The 12433-nt window shown below is 34.9% G+C and overlaps 1 protein-coding gene across 1 annotated transcript; it reads left to right on the top strand.

Moving 5' to 3' along the window:
* Nucleotides 1–5684: 5684 nt before the first annotated feature.
* On the top strand, nt 5685–12213 carry LOC134678372 (1-acyl-sn-glycerol-3-phosphate acyltransferase alpha-like). The gene is made up of 5 exons (XM_063536923.1): nt 5685–5958; nt 9546–9679; nt 10411–10592; nt 11557–11725; nt 11962–12213. The coding sequence occupies exons 1-5, from the start codon at nt 5768–5770 to the stop codon at nt 12132–12134; spliced, it is 849 nt and encodes a 282-aa protein (XP_063392993.1). The 5' UTR covers nt 5685–5767; the 3' UTR covers nt 12135–12213.
* The last annotated feature ends 220 nt before the right edge of the window (nt 12214–12433 follow it).

The following is a 12433-nucleotide window of genomic DNA, read 5'->3' as shown; positions in this document are numbered from 1 at the left end:
GTCTCCTACGACTGACGTGGAGGCGGTTGCCGGGGCGGCGCGCCGACGCGGCAGCTGTGATGTCCTAGGGTTCCTTCGATATATATAGCTTTAAATATTACTCATAGTAGAACATTTATCATCGAACGTCATCAGCGGACGTTTATCAAAGAACATGTACAGAATATTGCGGCGAACGTCGTTTGAACTGTTTGGACTCTTATTATCCAAGAGAGCCAGATTCCAGACATTTTGATAGCTTGTGGTCTTTTTAGATCATTTATTTGGAAATCTTATGTATAAATTTAGAGTTCAGACCTATTGAATAAATATTGATTAAAATATTTATAAGAAACAGTTTTTCGGTTTGACGTTGACGTTTTTTTTCCTACACTTATACTGTTAATGTATAAGTGTAGGAAAAAATGGCCACAAATTGATTGGCTTCCTACATGAAAACAATTTAATATTAATGAACTCCATTTTCAAGAAAAAACAAAAAAGCAAGTGGACTTGGATTTCCCCAGATGGCAGAACTAAAAATGAAATTGATTTTATTTTATCAAACAATGCCAAACAGTTTAGCGACACAAGCATAATTCAAAATCTCAACTTCAACACTAACCACCGCATGGTACGCAGCTGTATGAACTATTGCCCACCCAAAAGCTCAAGAAAAATGTTTAACAACAAAACAACATTTATAAATAAGAACCTGACTGAACTGGGACAAATCAACCTTAAACCTTTAACTGAAATCGTAGAATCTACCAGGCCACTAGCAGAAAAGTATAGAGAAGTAGAAAAAAATCTGACACAATTAACAAATATGAATACAAAAAAGACTAAAACACACGAATTAAGTGAGACTACAATTAAACTCATGGAAGAAAGAAAAGCGATCATCTCAGAAAAGAATAATAAAGACAGGAAGAAGATATCTAATCTTAGCAAAACAATAAGAAATAACATGAGGAATGACAGGAAGCTAAAAAGACTACGAACTATAGAGGAGCATATAATAAGAACAGGCGGTACTAAGAAAGCGCTAAAAGAGTTAAGGGAAAAAGGAAAGGAATGGATTCCCAAACTGAAAAAGGCAGAGACAAACCTCACTAACCGAACAGAAATCCAGAAAGTAGCAACTGAGTACTATCAAGCCCTATACAGCAAAGAAAGTTCAAGCCCAGATCAAGAAAACGTTGAACCACCGACCGGAGCCTTTCCACTGCATGAAAGCGATGTGGTACCACCTATACTTGTACAAGAGGTCAAAAAGGCAATAAACTCTCAGAAGCTAGATAAATCCCCTGGACCAGATAAAATACCCAATGCACTTATGAGAGGAACAGTTGAAGAACTTAGCCGAATCCTAACAGTGGTATTTAACGAAATTCTAAGAACAGGGATAATCCCAAACCAATGGGGAGAATCAGACATCATCTTGATCCACAAAAAAGGTGCGAAAGACAATATCAGCAACTACCGGCCAATAAGCCTCATGTCAAACATATACAAAGTTTTTGCTAAGGTGTTACTAGAAAGAATATCAAGAACACTAGACGAATGCCAACCAATCGAACAGGCTGGATTTAGGAAAGACTATAGTACAATTGATCATATCCATACAGTAAAACAAGTAATTCAGAAGTATAAAGAGTTCCGAAAGCCTTTGTTCATAGCATTTATCGACTACTCGAAAGCGTTCGATAGCCTTAACCACACCTGTATATGGACAAGCCTGAAACAACAAGGAGTACACGAAGTATACGTAGAAATTATCCGAAGGATATATACAATCAGCAAAAGCAGAATTAGACTAGAATCAACTGGCAAAAACTTCCCTATACAAAGAGGTGTCAGGCAAGGTGACCCACTATCACCAAAGTTATTCTCCGCTGTCTTGGAACAAATTTTCAGGAAACTCGAATGGGAACACCTTGGCCTCAACATAAATGGCACACGCCTAAACCACCTCAGGTTTGCCGACGACATAGTCTTGTTTGAGGAAAACCCAAAAGAACTAGAATGCATGCTATTGGATCTAGCAAAACAGAGTGAGGCAGTGAGACTGGAGCTTAACTCAGACAAGACTAAATTGATGACAAATTCTAGGAGACAAGAAATTGCAGTTAATGGATTCAGTCTGGACTATGTTGAAGAATATGTATATCTAGGTCAAATAATATCATTCAAGAACCAAATGGATAAAGAAATTGAAAAAAGAATAGCATCCGGCTGGAGCAAATATTGGTCACTCAAAGAAATCATGAAAAGCAACCTTGGTATACGGATAAAAAGCAAAACTTTTAACACATGTGTGCTTCCATGTCTAACCTATGGCTGCGAAACTTGGTCTCTTACTAAAAAACAACGAGATAAACTTACAAAGTGCCAGAGAGCTATGGAGAGGAGCATGCTCGGTGTAAAATTACAGGATAGAAACCGCAGCTCTGACATAAGAACCAGAACAAAAGTGACAGACATCCTCACCCACATAGACAGGCAAAAATGGAGGTGGGCAGGCCACACTATAAGATGCAAAACAGAGAAGTGGAGCCAAAGAATTCTCATGTGGCACCCTACAGATGGATCAAGATCGCAAGGCCCTCAATTAACACGATGGGAAGACGAAATTATACTCACAGTGGGACCACTCTGGACAAGGGTGGCAAGAGAGAGGAAATACTGGAAGGAGTTGGAGGAGGCCTTTGCCGACAGGCACACTGAACCAAGAGACTTCATATAAACATTCAAAACTAAAAACCAACAATCATGTTCAGAATAAAGGGCTATATAAATAAATAAATAAATATACTGTTAATACATAGTCAGTATCATAAAATTCATAAACAAGTATACACTTTTCGAACTATCTCTTTTAACTTCTTAAATACTAAACAATCGTATTTATAATTCAAACTAGTTTCTCAGTGTTAATTAAGAATTGACTTTATCTAGGTATATTAACTATGGATATCAGTTCGAGTACGTACATACGTACTTTACACATTAAATTGATAAGGCCTACTCGATAACACTGATGTCAATCGATGTAAATACTAATCAAGTATAATCCTAATATTATTATCTGGAATTTTATAATTGATCAATTTTGTAAAAAAAAAATTGAGTTTTGGTCCCATGTTATTAGTTTTTAAATATAATTTTGATGTAATTATCCAAGATTAATTAACGTGTCGTCAACGTATTATGATAAACGTTATCTTAGTTCAATGTCAATGCCACTCTGAGATATTGATGATTTTATGACGCCAACACAGCGGCAAAATTTTAACATAGCTTCAAAACAATACAAATAATAAGGTCCAAATTCAAGATGCAACCAAAATGCAAGATGCCTGTGCGCATTCACTAGGTACCTACATTAGAGTGGTAGAGTCCATACTTGAAGTCCCGCTAGATTAGGGTTGCCATAAGTGTGGGGGCTCAGACCGGGACATTTAAAGAAAACCGGGCAAGTGCGAGTCAGACTCGCGTTCCAAGGTTTCCGTACATTACCCCATTTTTAACAATGTATTTTTTATATGTGAAACGCGACTGAATTGCCTTTAAAAACCCGTAGGGGTCGGATCAAAAACTAAGTAATTAGTCCGACTCACGCTTGACTGCATATTTCTAATAGGTTTTCCTGTCTTCTATAGGTAAAGACCTATTTTGTATATTTTTTCAAAATTTTAGACGCAGTAGTTTCGGAGATAAACGGGGGAGGGGGGTAATTTTTTGGCTATTTTCTAAAATAACTTCTAAAGAAAGTAAGTAAATAATTGCACCAATAATTATACATTTTACATACATGTAAAACTACAAAGAAATTTTAACGGAAAAATAGAACCAGGTAACAACAGGCGGTCTTATCGCTAAAGAGCGATCTCTTCCAGACAACCTTTGGGTAGCAGGAAATGTAGAACTCAAACAAAAGTCAACAGGTAATGCACGGAGCAAAATATGGAGACTATGAAACACAAACACACATATTACATACTACTAATTCTAAACTATTTACTTTAAAATTACAAAAAAATAATACGTAAGATGTCCGTCTTTGGGTCACGAATTTACATATACCATATACATATGTCAAAAAACCACGTCGAGAATTCGCGATCCCGAAATGTGTTGTGTTAACGTAAATTCGTAAAAAGTGAACGGACAAGTGTCAACGCCTTCGTCGTTCTATCCACGTACGATTAGCCTAGCTAGTTAGTCGTGTTTATTGTAGGTACCTATATTATTATTTACCAAGTCCAGCCCCCTACTAAATAACTATGATTTGTAAACCGGGACAATTTGCTTACCGGCCGGGACACCGGGACACCATGCTTCAAACCAGAACATGTCCCGGCGTACCGGGACGTATTATGGCAACCCTACGCTAGATGTATAGAGTCGCGCGCGATAACGCAACTCATGCTAGCAGGTCAGATAGTAGTACATAGTAGCAATTCATCTACACGGTGTAACATGAGGAAACCGAATAATTTTAATCACGCATTTCTGAGGTCAAAAGAAGTAAAAAATGTAATATGAGTTTAGGTCAATTTCGCCAAAAAAATATTTTTTTTTGTTTTGTTTTTCAATTTTTTGAATGTTTTTGTACATAAAAAAAAAATTATAAGTAGGTAAACTTGTCACTTAAAACTGATTTTTACATTGTTTTTTCGTAAAACCTACTTTATGCAAAGTGTTACTTGTCACTTTTTTTTATGTGGTAATGACTTTATTGCACTGACAAAGCCAAGCACAGCTGTCTCGGCGCCCAATACGAATTCGTCGCATTTGGCGTCGAGACACTTGGTTCGTGGGGCAGAGGCGCACATATACTCCTTAAGGCGCCTAGGAAAATGTTGAGGGAGGCAACGGGTGACCCCCGCGCGGGCAGCTTTCTCGCGCAGCGAATTGCCATCGTAATCCAGCGCGGGAACGCTGCCTGCGTGTTGGGCACCCTCCCGAGGGCACCAAATTTTGATAGGTATTTTTAATTTTTAGTTATAGTTATTTTAATTGTAGTTAGTTTTAGTTTTATATTCCTATTTATGTCTTTTAGTAATTTAATATTTTGTCACTTTTTGACATCTATCAATAAGGATATTTACTATTTATACTATTGTTTCGGTTTCAGTATGGATCAATTGATTCCCATGTACAATTGTACACACGCTGAGCAAAAATGGTATTAGAGAAACTGGCCAAGTATTCGTCTTTAGATAGATTAGTCGGCCATGTCAGAATGAAGAACCCGTGAAGCTTCACAATCAGACAGGTTCTAATTTGTTGTGTTGTATTTAAATTATAAGATTTATAAGGTTCATCCGGTTTTGTCCCAGTCCTAAGTAAGCTCCTAGTCAATTAATTTGCATGTTAGTTTGTTATGTAATTGCACGTTTTAATTAACATTATTGTTTATTGTGTAAGTTACTAACACATATTATGGTTTATATTGTTATATTATACCTGATATAAATGATTATTTAATTTAATTAAGCACGGTGAATAATTATTATAACCTTGAACTGCCTTGATATTGACATTTTCTATTTACTAAAACATGCTTACTCGCTTTTATTCGAATCGATAATGTAGGTATAATTTTATAGATAAAGACTGGCATAGCAAGGTTGATTGTTGTTCCGCCTTTGACAACTACATATCTTGGTCTTATGTTATTTCGTAGTTGTGTGGAAATATAAATAAATACAGATAATATTATCCTCATTACTAAACAGCGCGGTAAGCTAATAGTGCGTGTGTCGAGTGGTCTGGCACAATGTGGGACAAAATTGTGTTATTCGTTACAATATGTTTACTAACTTTTTTTGTGAGAAAAATAATATCCGCAAAACCGAATAAAATTCAGTTTTATTCCTATTTTGCTTTTTTCTACGTAACAAGTTCTCTCCTGGCATGTGTAATTTGGCCGTACTTCTTATTGAGCCCGAAAAATGTTAGAAATGCTAAGTGAGTAAACAAGCATTATTTTCGTTAAAAAGTACTATAAAACATAATATATATATATATATATATATATACAGGGTGGAAAGGCACGACGATCCTTCCCGGAAGTATTAGGTCGTTTAAGTGATACTGAGCAGATTGGTAATGGTAAGAATCGTTAATTGATTAAAAAATAAAAATACCAAATTTTCTACTTTTTAACTCTGGTGATAACCCTATAGCATGTGCACATGACGGCTAGGTTAAGGATCTCCGTCGGGAAAGCTCGGGACTTTACGCTTTTTTCCGATCGTTGACAGAATCGCAATGATGTATGAATGACGCATAAATGACAAATAAATCAAATGAATGCAAAAATATTATAAACAATTTTATTATTTCCTTACTTTTTGCCAATATTTAACACTATCTTGGTGATGCTCTTCGTCATTTTTCCTCCGCAGATTGTCACAAGCAGCAATTAGCCTTTAATGTCTCATTTCGTCCGCAGTTTCACATTTCGTTTGGTACACCATATCTTTTACACAGCTCCACAAATTTAAATAACCACGAGCATCTAACAACGGCATTTTTATTTGAAGAATATGAAATAAAGTAAATATGAAGTGAAGTTCAATGACAATTTAATTTCAAACATCAGACGTCTTGTCTATTTCCTACCACGCAAGAAGGTTTGTTAGTTAGGTATTTAAGAGTATTTATTCTTGATTTATTCTTAGTATTTCATTTTTGCAAGTTCATTTGCTGCATCAAACACAACCTACTTGTAATTTTTAATTATTTTAGATAGTTTCCAATTATTCGAAAATAATTTTGTGAAACGTGTTAAGAAACTAAAACCTTTTCATCAGTCAAGGAAACCAGAGATATTTATAAGACGATTGCGTACTTTTGAGTGGTTGTCAATGTCACAATTTGAACTGTCGTAAACAATGTTGTGGTTAGTATTATTAATATTAAGGAATAACATAACTACTTCATTCAAGTATTGAACAAGTGGAACCACTAAGAAAGCGAAAATCCTGCTACGATTCTTACCGTGTTGTAAGCAGACCTAAGAATAGTTGGATGGCAAAAAATTACTACAATTTCCTGTCGTATATTGATTGTTTACAAGTAAGTTCATTGACCCTGTCACCTGTTAGGGTTAGAACAAAGTAGTTTTTTGCATGGATGTTTAAAAGGCCATAATTTAGAAACGGTTGCCCATATTAACATAGTTTCTATGGAGAAAATATAGAGCTTAGGCTAAACAATCCCCCTTTTGCGGAAAGGATCGTCGTGCCTTTCCACCCTGTATATATATATATACTTAAAATTATAGTTATTATATATAAATAAAGTAATTGAATGTTTCGATTACTTTGTAACTTATTGTAAATATTTTTAATATACGTACCTACCTACATTGTAAGTATATTAAAAATATTTGTAGATTTTACAATCTATATGAATGCACATCAATTTTTTTAACACATTCACTGCCCCCAACGCACATGTGCTTTCACCGTCATACAAATTTGTTCCTAAGCCACACCCCCTGGCAGTGAATGCGTTAATTATGTATGGGCTTATTCATCATAAATAAATTGGTTTTTCTACAAACTTATTATTTATAGTTCAGTAGCGACAGTCCGAAGCTTGAAGGACGTTTTATGGCTAGGAACTGAAGAGTTAATGTAATTTTTCTAGATTATACTCGTACGATTCTAAGCAACGCATTCTCTACAGGAAATGTAGTCCAGTCATTTATACATTTAGCGTTTACGTCAAATCCCGTAGTTCTGATATTTTGCACACTTGTTTAATGATGTTGGCCCAATTAATAATCTAGTTTGAGACCTCGATCGCCGAATATAACTTTGTCAAAAATAGATATAACCGCGAATATTTCGCATGTGTTAGATTTTTGCGATCCTAACCCTAAATGACTACTTTTTGATAGTAGCTACCTTCAGTCGTTTTTAAAGTAGACTAAATTTGATACAATAACAGACTAGAATGTTTCTGTAGATCTAATAGTTTCAGAGATAAAGCCTTTCAAAATGTATAATTACCTACGAATTCAAGTTCGTAATACTTGAATTCGTAGGATAAGTACCTAAGTGCAGTGAGTATGCACTTTTGTCTTAGGCGATACCGCTTGGTACTATTGTTCCTAAACTCAAACCTAAAGGCTCCCCAGGTCAAATCTATGTTATATTTCTTCCCATTCTTAGCAACTGGGGCAAGTTATATTTCATTTTTATTTATAGTCTGTCTGGTTGTCTAGTATGGTAAAATACACTATCGGGTTTTATTCACTACAGTTTAATTTCGTGTCCGCAAATTGTTTCCCAAGGATCTATATTTATACGAGATACCACCATGTAGATAATTTAAAATAACAATCATCGTATAACAATAATTTTGTGATAAGTGATAATATTGTACGTTTTAACCCTTTAATGCATGATTTTTTCTTTTTGCCCGAAATTTATCCTCGTGCCGCCCACCATACAAAATTATAGCCAAGAAAATTAGAATCTTATTATATATTCAATTGGGTTGAATTTCATTTGCTCGAAAATTTTACAAGACAAATGAAATGCTGCCTAATTTGTTGTTCATTAAGGTTGACATTCCATCGAAACTGATTGTACATCCTAATGTACATTGGGCGGCACGAGGTTATATATGTATCATATAATTGTTTGCCAATTCTAGGAAAAATATACCTTCGATTTTCACTGCGAAATCAGTGTTAGAAGTTGAATTGGCTAAATCAAATATATATGAAATTATTTACTACCATTAGAAAGGTACACTATTTGTGATATACCTATGATAAAGTTTTTAAATATCAAATAATTACATACCCCGAAAAAACCGTTCAATAGCACATACTAAAAATTAACAACTTGTGGATTTTTCCAAGTTTGCCGACTTTTCGTCTTAAAACGAATGTAATTTTTATAAATTAAAAATATTGTGTATATTTAACCCTTAAATCATCGCCCTATTACTTGACCTTTGGCATGAAGGTGCGTTCAAGGAAGTAAGCCTTTTTAGTTTAAAACTGTGAGCTGTCTAATGTTTTCTAGACATTTGGCAACACTATGCATTTAAGGGTTAAATTAATTTGCAATTCAAACGATAAATGTTTCAAATTATATGTTGCCAATCCCGAATTCTGACGAGCCGTGGCAATATAACCGGGCCCGGATTTTAAATATTACACACGTAAAACGAGATAAAGTAAACTATTCGATAAAGAATACTGTACTCCTAGTGTAAATTACATTCGATCGCGTAACTCGTCACTTCACGCTATCGAATGAAATTTACACTAGGAAACTGATGGAAACTGTCATTTTATTTAATCTAGATACTATTAGGCACCTTACCAAGAGCGCTAAATTTTGATAGGTATTTTTTTTTTACTTTATTTTTTTATTAATTGTAGGTAATTTTAGTTATATATTCTTTTTATAACACTTATTATATAAATATCTGGAAGACGGCGGCTCTTTGCTACAAATGCTGGTGATAAACCAAACTACATTTATTTGTAGGTACAAGTACGTATCTAATAAATAATTGCTTTTCAGGGTATCCGCCAATATACTAAAGCATGTAACGAAGGTATTAGATATAAAGTGGGAACTCCGGAACGGAGAGATCCTTACCGAAGACCGCGGAGCTGTGATAGTTTCTAATCATCAGTCTGCTTTTGACATCCTTGGTAAGAATATACCTACTATACACTGGAGCCATAGCCATTACAGTTAGATTTTGTCCTGCTTTTGCAAGTCAACAAATCACAGTATTTCAGAATCGCTTGGGACCGGACACTTGTTATGACTTTGCAGATCGAAGTGGTTTGATAGGGTCTCTATTGTTTCCCAAATAGTTTTAAGTCATAATGTATTGTTTGTCCGAATTTTCGTTAGTCATAATTGTTCTTTCTCAGAAACGCGTAACTTTTCGGGATTGACATAAAACAAACCTAACCTAACCAATCTATAGCATAATGTTAGGAAAATCCTGAAAAGTTAACGGTTTCAGTTTTATGACTAACGATAATATGACAAACAATACATTATGACTTAAAACTTTATGGGAACAAAGGGACCCCGGTTTGATATTCTTATTAAAAACCTAGTATACTCGTATTCCCTCTAATTTTTTATAGATCTAGTCTAGAGAATAAATATACATACATTATAGTTGGCATTTTTCCGGTTGGTACTGAAATAGAAAAAATACTAATTTTCGCTGCTTGTGGATTTATGAAATATGTCTCCTTTATCATTCTTACATACAATTATGCTTCTATTGAGGTTTTTAACGAGCGTCAATAGTTAATACAGCCAATTCAATTGACGATAAACCTGGGCACAACTGAAATGTGATGTGGATGATAAATTTTATAAATATTTACAGTATTTGTACTGTTTTTGTTAATTGTTACAGGCTTATTCAATGTGTGGGAGGTAGTAGGTAAAATGACAGCTATAGCCAAAAAAGAAATATTTTATGTGTGGCCATTTGGATTAGCGGCATACCTTGCAGGGGTGGTCTTCATAGACCGCAGTGACGCCAAAAAATCATATGAACAACTGAAGGTCACGTCCGACGTTATGGTGAATCAGAAGGTAAACAAACTTTTTGTGACCGTAAATTAAGACATACGAGTAGTAACTAGTATTTGTATGTAATTTTAACAGCAGATTACTTTCCTAGAGGTATTTTTTAGGATTAATGGTAACATTCCATTTCTAACCGCAGCTGCACTATCGGTACTGAACCCGTCGTTGTCATTGTCAATTTCCATAGTAAAATGAACAGTAATGCAGCTGTCGTTGGAAATGGACTGTCACCTTAAATCTAACTAGAGATATTCAACGTGTCAAGAGGCTGTCACTTATATTGCAATTTATTTATATGACAAATTAATGTCGATATGGTTATATGTATCAACCGACATCACAGCAATGTTTACAAACCCGTGACGTCACAAACTGACACCATGACACTAACGAGCATTTTCGCGCGAGGTTTAAAGTAGCTATAAAATAGTTATTTGTTTTACAAGGGGGCAAAGTTGTTGTTTAACCGCTCGTGCTAATATTGACACCCGAGTAAGCGAAAGGTTCCAAAATTGAACCACGAGCGTAGCGAGTGGTTCGAAAAATGGAATCTTGAGCGTTGCGAGGGTTTCAAAGCACGAGGGTTAAACAAAATTTGCCCCCAAGTGAAACACAACAATTTTCACCACACCAACCCGAAGCAAATATTAAATGTAAAATATCAAACAAAATCAAACCAAATGAATTCCAAATGAATGTTATTAAATATGTATCATAAAAAATCACCATTTAAAAGCCAATTCTACCAGCAAACATAAGAAAACAACTCAAAATTTGCATTTGATTACTTTGCCTCACATGTGAATAAAATGCAACTTTGCTATCCGTTTGTGAAGTGCAAAGTAAGCCTTTCCGAGCTGGTGTGGTGAAAATGCAATTGTTTATGTTACTTATTTTAGTATTACTATGTAAACTTATTACTTAGGTATAGTATATGTACCATTAAGTCTTTAAAATATTAACATTTTAGGTAAAAATTTGGCTCTTCCCGGAAGGTACCAGAAACAAAGACTACACTAAAATGCTACCATTTAAAAAAGGTGCATTTTCAATGGCGATATCGACACAAGTACCTATTATTCCTGTTGTGTTCTCGCCGTATTATTTCATAAATAGGAAGAAATATCTATTTCAAAAAGGTATAGTATTGCCTTAATTTTGATTCAGGCATAATTTGTTAACAAAATAGGGTGAATTTATTAATTTTGTCAACCAATGGTCATTTACAGGCCAATTCGAACGTGTACCTACTTAAATCAGATTGATATTTGAATCATGTTTATAGACGAATATGAATATTATCAAACACTAACTCGAGTCTATTATTTAAAATGTATGATACATTTATAGGTATTTAATAGTTTTATTATTTTAGGTCACATAGTAATGCAATGTCTAAAGCCTGTTGCAACCAAGGGCATGACTTTAGACGACCTGCCCAAATTAATGGAGGAAGTGCAGAGTTCCATGGAGGCTACTTATGACCAGCTCGCTATTGAAGTGTTGAGCAATTTGCCGAAGAAGTACCAGCACACAACAGTGGGATAACAATGGCTTAATCAGACGTAATTCTGCGTTCACTTCAGGTCTATTATAATATATGGTAACGCAAGACTATTGACTGTCCAAATTGCAGATTGCTGGTCTCAGAGCACAATTGAACGCTAATCGCCTTAACCCGCGTTCAGAACAGAAATGTATTGATGTTATAGCACGTACTGATTTGTGTTAGCTATTTATTGGATCATAAACTGACTTGTGTACTATTTACAGGGTTGGGTAGATTAAGTGTCCTAGTTTTGTACTACCATTTTACTTAAATATAGCGCAACTTTTTTTAACTCTTT

Source organism: Cydia fagiglandana, chromosome Z (assembly GCF_963556715.1).
Source record: "Cydia fagiglandana chromosome Z, ilCydFagi1.1, whole genome shotgun sequence".
Taxonomy (NCBI): Eukaryota; Metazoa; Arthropoda; class Insecta; order Lepidoptera; family Tortricidae; genus Cydia; species Cydia fagiglandana.
Note: the sequence above shows the minus strand (reverse complement) of the source record. Positions and strands in the feature narration are given on the sequence as shown.